Raw genomic sequence first — 17,500 nt, forward strand, 5'->3', positions numbered from 1 at the left:
TCATCGGAGTGCATGCTGGGAGTGTGTCGTCAAACAGGAGTGATTGTGAGAGCGAATGGAATTTCTTTTCACTCTATCGGGTTTTGGTATGTATATATATATATTGATTAGTTTAGTTGTTTTAAGGGTATCTTGTTTAACTATCACTAAGCACGTATAGGGGTGGTGGGATCTTTGTGGTTGGTTTTTCGCGAGGGCACAACCGGGTGGGGCTGGTTGCAATGGCCACTCGCGGAAGTGTAGAGTTTGAAAAACTTAGTCGGAGGCATGGAGTAAAGATTCCTGCTGTGGCCGGGTGTTCAGTGGAAGAATGTAGCTTGGCTGTGGGTGCTATCATTGGGTATGATAGCATCAAATCAGCCTCAAGGATGAATAGCGCTGTAGTGATATTCTTAGGTTCAATTGAAAAGGTTAATAAGATAGTTGAGAGGGGTGTTGTGTTGCGGGAGACACAGACGCCGGTATTTCCGCTTATGAATCCGGCGAAGAAAGTTATGCTTTCTAACGTGCCACCATTTGTTAGAGATGAAGTGTTGGAGCGAGAGTTACCTCGCCATGGTCAAATCGTATCTACAATAAAGAAGGTTCTTTTTGGATGCAAATCTCTGTTGTTGAAACATGTCGTGTCTCATAGGAGACAAGTGCATATGATTTTAAAAAAGGAAGGAGATGAACTGAATTTAGCGTTCAGTTTTAAGATTGATGGATTTGATTATGTATTCTATGCATCTACTGAATCAATGAAATGCTTTGGCTGTGGAAAAGATGGGCATTTGGTGCGTAGTTGTCCCGAGAATGAGCGCGCTGAGCCTAGTAGTAGCTCTAGTGCTGGTGCAACTAATGCACCACCGCAAAGGGATGAACATGCTAAGGGTGCAGGGGAAGAGGGAAGGTGGGCAGATGTGGTTGGAAAAGTAGGAGAGGAAGGCATTGTGGATACGGGGGCAATTGTGGTAGATCAGAACAAAGAGGGAGGGGAAACAGTAGGTGAGATTGCGACTGCCGTCGCTGAGGTGGTGCTGGAAAATGAAATTGGAGGTCAAGAGGAGATTGAAATAACGGAAAAGGAAGCGGATGTTTTCAAAATACCGAGGAGTAAAAGGAAGAATTTAATGGGTGGTGAAGGGTCTTATTCTAAGAGAAAGGTAGAGATTGATAAATCAGTTGAAGATGAACAAGTTGTAGAGATGGTGGTTTTCTTCTGGGGAGGATAGCGAGAGTGAGTCATCTGACGCGTCACAACAATATAGTAAGATAAATGGGGTGGAAGGGAGGTATGGGATCGAGAAGATACGTCAATTTCTGAAGTTGACAAAAGGGAAGGAATATATGCAGGATTACAATGTAACTGATTTTGTCCCTGAACGTGAATTGTTTATTGAATCAGCAAAGTTTCTGATGTCAAAAATTACAGGGGGAAGTTTGAAAAGCCCTGAAATTGCTAGACTCAAGAAAGTGGTCATGAGAGTGATAAGTGATGTAAATTCTAAAGAAAATGAAAGAGTTCAGTTGCAGTTTTAACTCTGTAAAGAGATGTGGTGGCTGTATCTTCCTCTGTATATTATTTTCATCCATGAGCAGGTTTAAGATTTCTTCTTTAAACGTAAATGGGGCAAGAGATGTTAAAAAAGCTATTTTTATGGTGTATGAGTTAATTCGGGGAAAGGGAAGTGACATACATTTTCTACAAGAAACGCATAGTAATTTGGAAAATGAAGTTATGTGGCAACAGGAGTGGGGGGGACAGTGGTGTGTAGTCATAAAAACTCAAAAAGTGGAGGTGTGGTTATCTTGTTCTCAAAAGGGTTTTTGCCTTTGTCATATGAGGTTGAAGAGGTAGTTGAGGGGAGGTTATTAAAAGTTAGAGCAAGGTATGAAAACATCACTATGTGTCTGATAAATGTATATGCCCCAGTGATGACAGTTGAGAGGGTATGTTTTTTAGAGACATTATCAAATACCATTGAGAAATGTAACAAAGAAGATTATTTATTTATTGCTGGGAATTTTAACTGCACAGTTAGCGATTTAGATAGAAATCACCAAGAACCTCATATAGCCTCAAGGACTTTTTTTATAACGCCTCATTGTAACACATGAACTGTGTGATATTTGGCGGAGTCAACATGGAGGAACAAGGCAGTACACCTGGGCGCATGTGAGAGAGAACATTATCTCTATGGCCAGGTTAGATAGGTTTTATGTTTTTGAGCATCAATCTCAGGTCTGTAAATCAAGTGTGATAACCCCAGTGGGATTTTCTGATCATTGTTTAATAACAGAGGTGGTGTTCACTAACGATGTAATACCCAAAAGCGCATACTGGCATTTTAATATAACTTTATTGAGTGATGCTCACTTCAGGAACTGTTTCAGTTTTTTCTGGGAGAGGTGGAGGTCTCAAAAGGCCAGTTTTGTATCCCTTCAACAGTGGTGGGATATAGGGAAAATCCAGATTCAACAATTTTGTAATCAATGCACGAGGAATGTCACCAAGGATATCACCAGATCAATGAAAGCCCTAGAGATAGAAATAGTGGAACTCGTGACGTTGGTTGAGACCACAGGAGATCGAGGCCATACTCAGGCCCTCAAGAGGAGAAAAGCTGCATTGGCAGACCTGCTGGGTATCAGAGCACAGGGGGCACTGGTGAGGAGTAAGTTTCAGGGAATATCTGAAATGGATGCCTCATCCAAATTTTTCTTTGGTTTAGAGAAAAAGAACGGACAAAGAAAAAGTATTCATTGTCTCAAATCAGCTGTTGGACAAGAGCTCACTAGCCCTAGTGACATTAGAAAGAGGGCAGTAGAGTTCTATGCTGAGCTCTACAAGTGTGAGTACAAAGAGGATAAAACAGTGACACAGCAGTTCTTTGATGGGCTCCCAAAGGTGGCTACAGAAGCTCAGGTTGAGCTTGAGCAACCATTGTCTTTGCAGGATTTATACACTGCATTAAAAGGCATGGAAAATGGAAGGGCGCCAGGCATTGATGGGCTTCCCGTTGACTTTTTAAAGTCTTTTTGGGCTATTTTGGGAGAGGATTGGTTAGAAGTAGTTAATGATAGTTTAACCGGAGGGTTACTACCAATAAGCTGCAGAAGGGCTGTCCTCACCCTACTGCCCAAAAAGGGTGACCCGAGGGAGGTGAAGAACTGGAGGCCGGTGGCTTTATTGTGCACTGATTATAAGATATTGTCAAAGGCTTTGTCCAACAGGCTGAGGGAGGTGATGGGGCAAATCATACATACGGATCAGTCCTACTGTGTTCCTGGCAGGCAGATAGGGGATAACATTTCTCTGATTCGTGATTTTTTGGACGTCTCAAGGCTATTGGGTTGGATGCTGGTCTAATTTCAATTGATCAGGAAAAGGCATTAGACCGAGTTGAACATCAATATTTATGGCACACGTTTGAGGCGTTTGGGTTCAGCTCTGGTTTTATTGCCATGATAAAGGTGATATATGGTGACATTGAAAGTGTATTGAAAGTTAACGGTGGTTTGAGTGCTCCTTTTAAAGTGTGTAGAGGTATTAGGCAGGGATGTTCTTTGTCAGGAATGGTATATGCCATTGCTATAGAGCCACTACTAAATAGCATTAGAAGTCGCATTGCAGGGGTGTACTTTTCAGAGGATATTCCTCCTATTCGTCTCTCAGCCTATGCTGATGATGTAGTTGTGTTAGTGAAAAATCAAGCGGAGGTGGATGGCTTGAGTCTAATGGTTGATCGTTTTAGGGGAATATCCTCTGCAAAGGTAAATTGTGAAAAGAGTTGTGCTTTACAGATTGGAGAATGGTCTGGAGGGATCATGGCTTTGCCAGGGGGGCTAGAATGGTGTAAGGGAGGTTTTAAGTATCTTGGAGTGTACCTAGGAGATGAGGGGACTATGGAAAAAAATTGGAGTGGGGTGGTTGAAATGGTGGAAGGGAGGATGAGGAGATGGCGTTGGTTACTATCTTGTATGTCATATAGGGGGCACACTATTATAGTTAACAATGTGATTGCCTCTGCACTGTGGCATCGGTTGTCAGTTTTAGAACCACCATCTGGCCTTCTGGCTAAGATACAATCAATTATTGTGGATTTCTTTTGGGATAAATATCACTGGGTTCCACAAAGTGTTTTGTATTTGTCAAAAGAGGAGGGGGGACAAGGTCTTGTATATCTTGCTAGTAGGGCTGCTGCTTTCCGGTTTCAGTTTATTCAAAGGTTGCTTTATGGACCGGAAAATGTGGTGTGGAGAGGGGTGGCAGGTCTTATATTACAGCGGGTTGGTGGATTAGGTTTAAAGAAGGCTTTATTTCTGGTTGATAGTAGCCAGATTTCTAGGGAGGGAGTACCTCCGTTTTACAGAGGCCTTCTCAGAGTGTGGAGCATAATGAAGGTGTCCAGACGAACTTCAGCGGAGTCAGTGCATTGGCTGTTGGAGGAACCTCTGGTGTATGGGGCGGGACTGGATTGTACAACTGCAGCTGTTCCACATTTCTCCAAGATTCTGGTGAATGCGGAAAATGATCACCTTAAAACAGTTAATGGCCATGGCTGGGCCCGCCTTAATGGATGGAAGACGGGTGGCAGAACATTTGGGGATGAGGTCGGAAAGGATTGTCGGAGAAATGCTGGGGAGCTGTAGGAAGGCTCTGTCAGCAGAAGAATGGGGTATGATTAGTAGACACAAGAAGAAGGTACAAGATGAAGTCGTCTCATTTCCAAGACTAGGGATTACACCAAATATCCCAGAGTCAGAAAGAAAGGCGTTATTGCTGGATTTGTGAGGGTTGGAGGAGGTGGGTTTGGATGAGGTGAATGGGAAGGACTTGTATAGGGGGTGTGTCAAGGTGTTGAATAAAGATAAATTGAAAAATAGAAAAGACACTCCATGGAGGGAGTGTACAAGCCACCATTACAAAAGGGTACTGGTGATATGCAATGGAGGGTTTTACATGGCATCATTGCAGTTAATGCTTTTGTATCTGTTATTAACTCAGATGTTAGAGATGGATGTCCTTTTTGTAATATAAGAGAAACCATTTTTCACTGTTTTATGGAGTGTGAGAGGATAAAACCTCTATTGGAAATGCTGGAATCTTTGTTTAAAGCTGTAGGGGAGTTTTTCAATAACACTATTTTTATTTTGGTGTTTCAATATAGTAAACAACTAAAAAGAAAATGTCAAATGTTACATTTTATTTTGGGACAAGCTAAGATGTCAATTTTTGATAGAAACGGGATATGGGCAGGATGTAAGATGTGTTTTTAAAGGATTAGTGAAAGCAAGAATAAAAGTAGATTTTGAGTTCTTTTCAGCTGATCTCCTATTATTTGAGGAGAAGTGGGCCTACGAAGGAGCACTTTATTTTGTAGAGGAGGGGAAATTATTTATTGCTGATGAAATAAGTTGAATGTATATGTAATGTATTTATTTTTGTTTAGGAATTACATTTGTTGTTTCATTTCTGAAAAGGCAGTGTGTCATTATTTATGTTAACACTTGAGTAAAAAATAAAGGTTTTATAAAAACTCAAAAACTCAAAAATCTCCCTCCCCTCCCTCCCTCCCTAAAAATCTCTCTCTCTCCCTCCCTCCTCCCTCCCTCCCTCCCTCCCTCCCCCTCCCTCCCTCCCTCCCTCCCTCGTGTGTCTACCTCATGGTGACAGGGGATAAGGTATAGCTCTGTCTGGAGGATACAACTCTCTTTCTGTTTTTCTCTCTTTCATTTCCTCTCTCTCACACACTCACTCTCTCCCCTCACTCCCTGTTATTCCCATTATGGATTGACCAGTGGGAATACAGTGGCCTCCTTGGGGGCCTTCGGGAGGGTGTCTCGCTGGTCAGGCGGGGTGTCCGTTGCTCTGTTGCTCCTGTGGGAGGTGCTGGGGCTGTGTTTGAGGGGGATGTCCTTCAGGGTCCTGGAAAAGGTGGAAAGTGCTTCCTTGTAGAGGTGGCACGAGTCCTAAAGACTTCTCAAGTCCAGAGTAGAGTCAGTCAGTCTGTCTGTCTGTCTGTCTGTCTGTCTGTCTCTCTGTCTCTCTGTCTCTCTGTCTCTCTGTCTCTCTGTCTCTCTGTCTGTCTGTCTCTATTTCTGTCTCTGCGTCTCTCTAGGTCTCTCTGCGTCTCTCCGCGACTCTCTCTCTCTCTCTCTCTCTCTCTCTCTCTCTCTCTCATATCTCTCCCAGTACAACCACAAACTTCTCCTCTTTCTCTTCAATTTCCATCCTCTCTCTGTGGTGACATATAAGATACTCACCGACACTCCTTCGAATGAGCTGGTGTTGAGAGCACGATAGATCTCAGCGGTGATATCTCGGTTGTTGTAGTTGAAGTCTTCTAGTCTGCGGCCCTTGGCCTTCAGGGGCCCCACGGTCTTGTTGAGGGCCAGAGCCAGGGCCCACACTGCATCGTAGGCCAGAGGGGCCTCCTGGAACCCCCCCGTCTCCTCTGGGTTCTTACCCCCCAACTTAGACATCAGCTGGTTCAGAAACTCCTGAGACGTCTGAAGAAGAGAGAGGAGGAGGGCTTAGAACAGTTTTTTTCACCTTTATTTAACGAGGTAGGCTAGTTGAGAACACCTTTATTTAACGAGGTAGGCTAGTTGAGAACACCTTTATTTAACGAGGTAGGCTAGTTGAGAACACCTTTATTTAACGAGGTAGGCTAGTTGAGAACACCTTTATTTAACGAGGTAGGCTAGTTCAGAACAAGTTCTCATTTACAACCGACCTGGCCAAGATAAAGCGAAGCAGTGTAACACAAAACAACAACACAGAGTTACACATGGAATAAACAAGCATTCAGTCAATAACACAATAGAAAGAAAACAATAATGGGTGGGTGAAGAAGGGTTGGTGTACACAGCTGGGAACACCAGGTTGAGACGTCCTGTCTCCCAGTGGGCGGGGTCTATCTGGGTACAGGTCAGATGTTCCTCTCCTCTCGCTAAGAAGTCACCATGGTACAAACAGTCACACTCACACTCACACAGGTGCCCAAACACACACCAACCAGCCAGCCAAACAAACACACACCAACCAGCCAGCCAAACAAACACACACCAACCAGCCAGCCAAACAAACACACACCAACCAGCCAGCCAAACAAACACACACCAACCAACCAGCCAAACAAACACACACCAACCAGCCAAACAAACACACACCAACCAGCCAAACAAACAAACAAACAAACAAACAAACAAACAAACAAACAAACTGCAATGCAACCCTCCTGTATCCATCCACCCCCATTATGTTGGCCCAGGATCCTGCTATATATGGACTGAGTTCCAGACATCTACCCCCATTCTGTTGGCCCAGGATCCTGCTATATATGGACTGAGTTCCAGACATCTACCCCCATTCTGTTGGCCCAGGATCCTGCTATATATGGACTGAGTTCCAGACATCTACCCCCATTCTGTTAGCCCAGGATCCACCTCCATTCTGTTGGCCCAGGATCCTGCTATATATGGACTGAGTTCCAGACATCTACCCCCATTCTGTTAGCCCAGGATCCTGCTATATATGGACTGAGTTCCAGACATCCACACCCATTCTGTTGGCCCAGGATCCTGCTATATATGGACTGAGTTCCAGACATCTACCCCCATTCTGTTAGCCCAGGATCCACCCCCATTCTGTTGGCCCAGGATCCTGCTATATATGGACTGAGTTCCAGATATCTACCCCCATTCTGTTAGCCCAGGATCCACCCCCATTCTGTTGGCCCAGGATCCTGCTATATATGGACTGAGTTCCAGACATCTACCCCCATTCTGTTAGCCCAGGATCCACCCCCATTCTGTTGGCCCAGGATCCTGCTATATATGGACTGAGTTCCAGATATCTACCCCCATTCTGTTAGCCCAGGATCCACCCCCATTCTGTTGGCCCAGGATCCTGCTATATATGATATATGGGCTGAGTTCCAGACATCCACCCCCATTCTGTTGGCCCAGGATCCACCCCCATTCTGTTGGCCCAGGATCCTGCTATATATGGACTGAGTTCCAGACATCTACCCCCATTCTGTTGGCCCAGGATCCACCCCCATTCTGTTGGCCCAGGATCCTGCTATATATGGACTGAGTTCCAGACATCTACCCCCATTCTGTTGGCCCAGGATCCTTCTATATATGGACTGAGTTCCAGACATCTACCCCCATTCTGTTGGCCCAGGATCCTGCTATATATGGACTGAGTTCCAGACATCTACCCTCATTCTGTTGGCCCAGGATCCTGGACTGAGTTCCAGACATCTACCAGTTTCTACCCTTTGACAACAACAAAAATGTCACATTGGACAGGTCCACTTTGTGATAGAATCCCTCCACCCTCGTAAATTGGTTCAATAACACAAATCATTTTCTCTCCCATTTAGCTTGATGTGGAGTTTTTTTTAAAGGATTGGACAGGTTTTTGACAATAGTTTGTTTATCTGCCATGCGACGAGAGACAACGCTCCAAGAGAACGTTCTCTACAGAACAGCGGTAAGGGCCAATTTGTATTTTGGGACAGATAAACAACTCTGTCAAAAACATGTCCAATCCTCGAGCCAAAGACATTAGGTTTTGAGACACAGTCCCGGGCAATGCATACATTCACCCGCTCTATGGTGCCGTGGTGAAAGTATTCAATCACAACGATGGTTGAGCGTCGTATCATTAGCCAGTATCAGACACAAACACACACCCGAGTGCCTGATGAAATGGAGGAAATCAGTTTTCCATTGTAATACAATATGAGAGATGGGGTCTGTGTGTTGTGTTTTTCTAGCTCATCCTGAAGGGAGAGAGAGAGAGAGAGAGAGAGAGAGAGAGAGAGAGAGAGAGAGAGAGAGAGAGAGAGAGAGAGAGAGAGAGAGAGAGAGAGAGAGAGGATGTTTTCATGCTGAGTCTAGAAAGGGAATTATTAATTGGCATCACTTTAGTGCTGGAACAGGGCTTGACAGGAAGGGTGCTGAACAGGGCTTAATAGGAAGGGTGCTGAACAGGGCTCAATAGGAAGGGTGCTGAACAGGGCTTGACAGGAAGGGTGCTGAACAGGGCTTGACAGGAAGGGTGCTGAACAGGGCTTGACAGGAAGGGTGCTGAACAGGGCTCAACAGGAAGGGTGCTGAACAGGGCTCAATAGGAAGGGTGCTGAACAGGGCTTGACAGGAAGGGTGCTGAACAGGGCTCAATAGGAAGGGTGCTGAACAGGGCTCAACAGGAAGGGTGCTGAACAGGGCTTGACAGGAAGGGTGCTGAACAGGGCTCAACAGGAAGGGTGCTGAACAGGGCTCAACAGGAAGGGTGCTGAACAGGGCTCAACAGGAAGTGTGCTGAACAGGGCTTGACAGGAAGTGTGCTGAACAGGGCTTGACAGGAAGGGTGCTGAACAGGGCTTGACAGGAAGGGTGCTGAAGAGGGCTCAACAGGAAGGGTTCTGGCAGAAGGCTTGACAGCGAGGGAATATGGAGGAAGGAAGGAGAGGAGGCTCTCTCTCTACCTGATCTCTGTGACGAGCTAAGGAGAGACATAACAGATCTGTAATAGGCAGAGTTCCAAATGGCCCTCTATTGCCCTATATCGTGCACTACTTTCAAGCAGGGCCCATAATAGGAAATAAAATAGGTTGCCATTTGGGAGACAGACCTAGAAGCAGGTAAATTGTCAAGCAAACATCCACAGTCACCGTTAGAACTATTCAAATAGCCAAAAGGTACTCTATTTTGTACTCTCTGTCTGTAGCGCTGCTTCCAGCAGCAGTAGCACAATGTTTTCCGTTGCTTAGCAACCGCGGTAAACAAGTCTATCGTGCAGAGGTCATGCTGCTGTAGCTGTTGCACACATACAGTTTATTAGGTGGCCTTGGCTTGCTATGTAAAGCAGGCAGACAGGCATCGAGGCATTAAGTTACTGTTCCATTGAACGTTAGATAGACCAAATGATTGACCTAACCGACTTTGAGGGTGGTATGATCGTCAGTGCCAGGAGTGCCAGATCCAGTATCTCAGAAATGTCTGCCCTCCAGTCCTGTGGTGGGAAACAGCTCACGGCTGAGAGAGGTCGAAGGAGAATGGCAAGAATCGCACAAGCTAACAGGTGGGTCACAACCAGACATAATAACGGCACAGTACAACAGTGGTGGGTAGAGAGGCATCTTGGAACGCACACCTCGTTGATCCTTGTCATGGATGGGCGATGTGGATGGGCAATGTGGATGGGCGATGTGGATGGGCGATTTGGATGGGCGATGTGGATGGGTGATTTGGATGGGCGATTTGGATGGGCGATGTGGATGGGCGATGTGGATGGGCGATGTGGATGGGCGATGTGGATGGGCGATGAGGATGGGCGATGTGGATGGGCGATGTGGATGGGCAATGTGGATGGGTGATTTGGATGGGCGATGTGGATGGGTGATTTGCAGCAGACGACCACACCGGGTTCGATGTGGATGGGCGATGTGGATGGGCGATGTGGATGGGCGATGTGGATGGGTGATTTGCAGCAGACGACCACACCGGGTTCGATGTGGATGGGCGATGTGGATGGGCGATGTGGATGGGCGATGTGGATGGGTGATTTGCAGCAGACGACCACACCGGGTTCGATGTGGATGGGCGATGTGGATGGGCGATGTGGATGGGCGATGTGGATGGGCGATTTGGATGGGCGATGTGGATGGGCTATTTGGATGGGCGATTTGCAGCAGACGACCACACCGGGTTCGATGTGGATGGGCGATGTGGATGGGCGATGTGGATGGGTGATTTGCAGCAGACGACCACACCGGGTTCGATGTGGATGGGCGATGTGGATGGGCGATGTGGATGGGCGATGTGGATGGGCGATGTGGATGGGCGATGTGGATGGGCGATGTGGATGGGCGATGTAGATGGGCGATGTGGATGGGCGATGTGGATGGGCGATTTTCAGCAGACGACCACACCGGGTTCCACTCTTTTCAGCTAAAAACAACAAGAAGTGGCTCCAGTGGGCAAGTGATCACCAACACTGGACAATTGAGGAGTGGAAAAACATTGCCTGCTTCGCCAAATCCCAGTTCCTGTTGCGTCATGCTGATAGCAGAGTCAGGATTTGGCGTAGGCAGCATCAATCCATGGACAGATCCTGCCTGGTACAGGCTAGTGGCGGTGGAGTACTGGTGTGGGTAATGTTTTCCTGGCACACATTAGGTCCTTTGATACCAATTGAGCAATGAATGTTTACGACACCTTATAGAATCCATGAAGAATTCAGGATATTCCGAAGGCAAAGCGGGGGGGGGGGGGGATTCTGACCTGGTACTAGATGGGTGTACCTAATAAACTGTATATTACGACATTTGCTAGCCTAGCATGGATTTCAACTTCTCTCAGATTCACAGTCACTTAGAAATGTCCACACTTACCAATAATTATTATTATTAAAACATTTTAAAGAATATGGCCCCACAACAAACATGCCAAGAGAGGGCCGCCCAACAAAACTCACGGACCAGGCAAGGAGGGCATTAATCAGAGAGGCAACAAACATGCCAAGAGAGGGCCGCCCACCAAAACTCACGGACCAGGCAAGGAGGGCATTAGAGTCAACAAAGATACCAAAGATAATCTTGAAGGAGCTGCAAAGCTCCACAGTGGAGATTGGAGTATCTGTCCATAGGACCACTTTAAGCCGTACACTCCACGGAGCTGGGCTTTACGGAAGGGTGGCCAGAAAAAAGCCATTGCTTAAAGAACAAACTAAGCAAACACGTTTGGTGTTGTGGGAGAGTCCCCAAACATATGGAAGAAGGTACTCTGGTCAGATGAGATTAAAATGTAGCTTTTTTGGCCAACAAGGAAAGCGCTATGTCTGTGGCACAAACCCAACGCCTCTCATCACAAACATCTTGTTTGTTTCACAATGAAAAATATTTTGCATCTTCAAAGTAGTAGGCATGTTGTGTAAATCAAATGATACAACCCCCCAAAAAATCAGTTTTAATTCCAGGTTGTAAGGCAACAAAATAGGAAAAATGCCAAGGGGGGTGAATACTTAATCAAGCCACTGTAGCCTGCCCTGCGTACTATAGATACTATACTATAGATACTATACTATACTATAGATACTATACTATACTATAGATACTATACTATACTATAGATACTATACTATACTATAGATAATATACTATACTATAGATACTATACTATACTATAGATACTATACTATACTATAGATACTATACTATACTATAGATACTATACTATACTATAGATACTATACTATACTATAGACACTATACTATACTATAGACACTATACTATACTATAGACACTATACTATACTATAGCTACTATACTATACTATAGATACTATACTATACTATAGATACTATACTATACTATAGATACTATACTATAGATACTATACTATACTATAGACACTATACTATACTATAGACACTATACTATACTATAGACACTATACTATACTATAGACACTATACTATACTTTAGCTACTATACTATACTATAGATACTATACTATACTATAGATACTATACTATACTATAGACACTATACTATACTATAGACACTATACTATACTATAGACACTATACTATACTATAGCTACTATACTATACTATAGATACTATACTATACTATAGATACTATACTATACTATAGATACTATACTATAGATACTATACTATACTATAGACACTATACTATACTATAGACACTATACTATACTATAGACACTATACTATACTTTAGCTACTATACTATACTATAGATACTATACTATACTATAGATACTATACTATACTATAGATACTATACTATACTATAGACACTATACTATACTATAGACACTATACTATACTATAGACACTATACTATACTTTAGCTACTATACTATACTATAGATACTATACTATACTATAGATACTATACTATACTATAGATACTATACTATACTATAGATACTATACTATACTATAGACACTATACTATACTATAGACACTATACTATACTTTAGCTACTATACTATACTATAGATACTATACTATACTATACTATAGATACTATACTATACTATAGATACTATACTATACTATAGATACTATACTATACTATAGATACTATACTATACTATAGACACTATACTATACTATAGACACTATACTATACTTTAGCTACTATACTATACTATAGATACTATACTATAGATACTATACTATACTATAGATACTATACTATACTATACTATAGATACTATACTATAGACACTATACTATACTATATACACTATACTATACTATAGATACTATACTATACTATACTTTAGCTACTATACTATACTATAGATCCTACACTGTACTATAGATACTATACTATAGGTCCTATACTATAGATACTATCCTATAGATCACTATAATATAGATACTATAGATACTATACTATAGATACTATACTATAGATACTATACTATAGATACTATACTATAGATACTATACTATAGATACTATACTATAGATACTATACTATAGATACTATACTATAGATACTATACTGTTCAGGGGCAGAACGACAGATTTGTACCTTGTCAGCTCGGGGATTTGAACTTGCAACCTTTCGGTTACTAGTCCAACACTCTAACCACTAGGCTACCTGCAGTCCCTACACTCTAACCACTAGGCTACCCTGCCGCCCCTACACTCTAACCATTAGGCTACCCTGCCGCCCCTACACTCTAACCACTAGGCTACCCTGCCGCCCCTACACTCTAACCACTAGGCTACCCTGCCGCCCCTACACTCTAACCACTAGGCTACCCTGCCGCCCCTACACTCTAACCACTAGGCTACCCTGCCGCCCCATTACAGAAGTTATGATGTTTATTGATTATTTATTTACGTTCTTCATCGTCACGGTTATACAGTTACCGTACCAGCCTTACTCACAATGTTAAACAAACATCAAATTTCGACTTGAGTTTTTGAGATCACGCACACCCACTCCCTCCCCTCTCTCGGCACCAGGCCGCAACCAGCTGCTGGGTCTGTCAGCCTCTCGTCGCCTCGTCACCAAATGGGGCTTTGATCCATAAGAGACAACTCTATAGCCTCTCTAGGCTGCTTTTGTTGAGGGCCCATAGGTAAAGAGACACATCCTCTGGTATCTCTCCCTCTCTAGGCTGCTTTAGACTAGGGCCCATAGGTAAACAGACACATCCTCTGGTATCTCTCCCTCTCTAGGCTGCTTTAGACTAGGGCCCATAGGTAAAGAGACACATCTTCTGGTATCTCTCCCTCTCTAGGCTGCTTTTGACTAGGGCCCATAGGTAAAGAGACACATCCTCTGGTATCTCTCCCTCTCTAGGCTGCTTTTGACTAGGGCCCATAGGTAAAGAGACACATCTTCTGGTATCTCTCCCTCTCTAGGCTGCTTTTGACTAGGGCCCATAGGTAAAGAGACACATCTTCTGGTATCTCTCCCTCTCTAGGCTGCTTTTGACTAGGGCCCATAGGTAAAGAGACACTAGGCTGCTAGGGCCCATTAGACATCTTCTGGTATCTCTCCCTCTCTAGGCTGCTTTAGACTAGGGCCCATAGGTAAAGAGACACATCCTCTGGTATCTCTCCCTCTCTAGGCTGCTTTAGACTAGGGCCCATATGTAAAGAGACACATCCTCTGGTATCTCTCCCTCTCTAGGCTGCTTTAGACTAGGGCCCATAGGTAAAGAGACACATCCTCTGGTATCTCTCCCTCTCTAGGCTGCTTTAGACTAGGGCCCATAGGTAAAGAGACACATCCTCTGGTATCTCTCCCTCTCTGCCACTTCAGGCACTTCCAGACAGCACAGCCCCAGTGTATCGTTTCATTAAAAAAAACATGAACAAAAGTGTTTATTTATTCAGAGTTATATTTTCTACCAGCTACTCTACAGGGCAATGGTGATAATTCAGAGCCGAGACTTCAAGAGAGAGAAACGGTTTGCAGCACTCGAACGCTCCTCTCGAGCACAAAGCTTTTCTTCTACGGGGTAACACTTCAAAGTGGATGGGTAATAATGCAGGTAACTGTGAATAGCATCCTGAAGCTCTGCTCCTCTCTCCAGTCACGGCAACACAAACTAAAGAGGGTCATTACACTGGGGAAGGACTGGGACAACGTTAAAGTATATGTCCCAAAATGGCACCCTTAATCCCTACCTAGTGCGTTACTTTTGACCAGAGCCCTTACTTTGCATGGATTTCACGTCAATACATTGCTGTAAGTTCTATGAGGTCTGACTGAACTTTCTACTCTAGAGTACATTTCAGTGGCTTGGAAACACAATTACATTTTATAGTAGTAGGAAAACCTTTTGTCATCATTGTGATGTCTTCAAATGGACTTTAGAGTAGCTAACGTTGTGAGGGGGAGAGCACCAGATTTTAGCTAGCTAATGTTAGCGTTGCTAGCATTGTTGCTAACGGCAACGTTGCCATCTGTCTAAAGTAAATCTGATGACATCACAACGATGACAAAGTTTGTTTTCCCCACTAATTCTTTGCCTACTTTAATTAACAATGTAATTTTATTTCCAAGACACTTTGCAGACAGAGTTCAGTGTGCCAAATCGGAGGGCATGCTGTCCGGTCCTCTGGAAGTCTCTATGGGGGTGCCACAGGGTTCAATCCTCGGGCCGACTCTTTTTTTCTGTATATATCAATGATGTTGCTCTTGCTGCGGGCGATTCCCTGATCCACCTCTACGCAGACGACACCATTCTATATACTTCCGGCCCGTCCTTGGACACTGTGCTATCTAACCTCCAAACGAGCTTCAATGCAATACAACACTCCTTCCGTGGCCTCCAACTGCTCTTAAACGCTAGTAAAACCAAATGCATGCTTTTCAACCGTTCGCTGCCGGCACCCGCACGCCTGACCAGCATCACCACCCTGGATGGTTCCAACCTTGAATATGTGGACATCTATAAGTACCTAGGTGTCTGGCTAGACTGCAAACTCTCCTTCCAGACTCATATCAAACATCTCCAATCGAAAATCAAATCAAGAGTCGGCTTTCTATTCCGCAACAAAGCCTCCTTCACTCACGCCGCCAAACTTACCCTAGTAAAACTGACTATCCTACCGATCCTCGACTTCTGCGATGTCATCTACAAAATTGCTTCCAACACTCTACTCAGCAAACTGGATGCAGTTTATCACAGTGCCATCCGTTTTGTCACTAAAGCACCTTATACCACCCACCACTGCGACTTGTATGCTCTAGTCGGCTGGCCCTCGCTACATATTCGTCTCCAGACCCACTGGCTCCAGGTCATCTACAAGTCCATGCTAGGTAAAGCTCCACCTTGTCTCAGTTCACTGGTCACTGTCAGGATTTGGCCAGGGTTGTTCTGGTTTTTGGTCACTAGATGCCCCCATTGTGCCTTTTGACCTTTTGTTTTCCCTTGATCCCCATTATTATTTGCACCTGTGCCTCGTTTCCCCTGATTGTATTTAAACCCTTTGTTTTCCTCAGTCCTTTGCTCTGTGTTTGTATGTTAGCACCCAGCCCTAGTACTCTGTGAACTCTTGTTGATCCCTGTGGACTCTCTTGTGGAATTCTGTTTTTTGTTCTTGTTTGTTTGTTTTTGAGTATTTTTTGAGGCTTTTCGTGCTCTACCTTCCACCTTGTGGATTTACCTTTTTGTCTTGGAGGATTACCTTTGTTCTTGTGGAATTCCTTTTGAGGTTGTGGAGTTACATGTTTTCCTGAAGAACTTCACTTTTTACTTCATTAAATACACCGTCTCAAGTACTGCTGTGTCTGCCTCATCTTCTGGGTTCTGCCAACTATTCGTGGCTCAGTTGGTTAAGTGACTGTTTCTCACTCCAGAGACCCGGGTTCGTAACCGGGTCCTGACAGTCAAGACGGCAACACCCATCCGTAGCACGCGCTCCAGCAGGTGTATCTCACTGATCATCCCTAAAGCCAACACCTCATTTGGCCGCCTTTCGTTCCAGTTCTCTGCTGCCTGTGACTGAAACTAATTGCAAATATCGCTGAAGTTGGAGACTTTTATCTCCCTCACCAACTTCAAACATCTGCTATCTGAGCAGCAAACCGATCGCTGCAGCTGCACATAGTCTACCGGCAAATAGCCCACTCATTTTTACCTACCTCATCCCCAACCTGTTTTTATTTATTTACTTTTCTGCTCTTTTGCACAACAATATCTCTACCTGTACATGACCATCTGATCATTTATCACTCCAGTGTTAATCTGCTAAATTGTAATTATTCGCCTACCTCCTCATGCCTTTTGCACACAATGTATATAGACTCCCCTTTTTTTTCTTACTATTGTGTTATTGACTTGTTAATTGTTTACTCCATGTGTAACTCTGTGTTGTCTGTTCACACTGCTATGCTTTATCTTGGCCAGGTAGCAGTTGCAAATGAGAACTTGTTCTCAACTAGCCTACCTGGTTAAATAAAGGTGTTCTCAACTAGCCTACCTGGTTA

General features: G+C 44.1%; 1 protein-coding gene across 1 annotated transcript in view; it reads right to left on the reverse strand.

The window, feature by feature from the left end:
* Positions 1–17,500, reverse strand: part of LOC124043145 (gamma-aminobutyric acid type B receptor subunit 1-like) — a 438,637-nt gene that overhangs the window by 158,480 nt on the left and 262,657 nt on the right. The window contains exon 13 of the mRNA XM_046361378.1: positions 6,250–6,495. Within this exon, the coding sequence (XP_046217334.1) occupies positions 6,250–6,495 (246 nt within the window). The remainder of the gene's footprint in view (positions 1–6,249; positions 6,496–17,500) is intronic.

Source organism: Oncorhynchus gorbuscha, linkage group LG09 (genome assembly GCF_021184085.1).
Source record: "Oncorhynchus gorbuscha isolate QuinsamMale2020 ecotype Even-year linkage group LG09, OgorEven_v1.0, whole genome shotgun sequence".
Taxonomy (NCBI): Eukaryota; Metazoa; Chordata; class Actinopteri; order Salmoniformes; family Salmonidae; genus Oncorhynchus; species Oncorhynchus gorbuscha.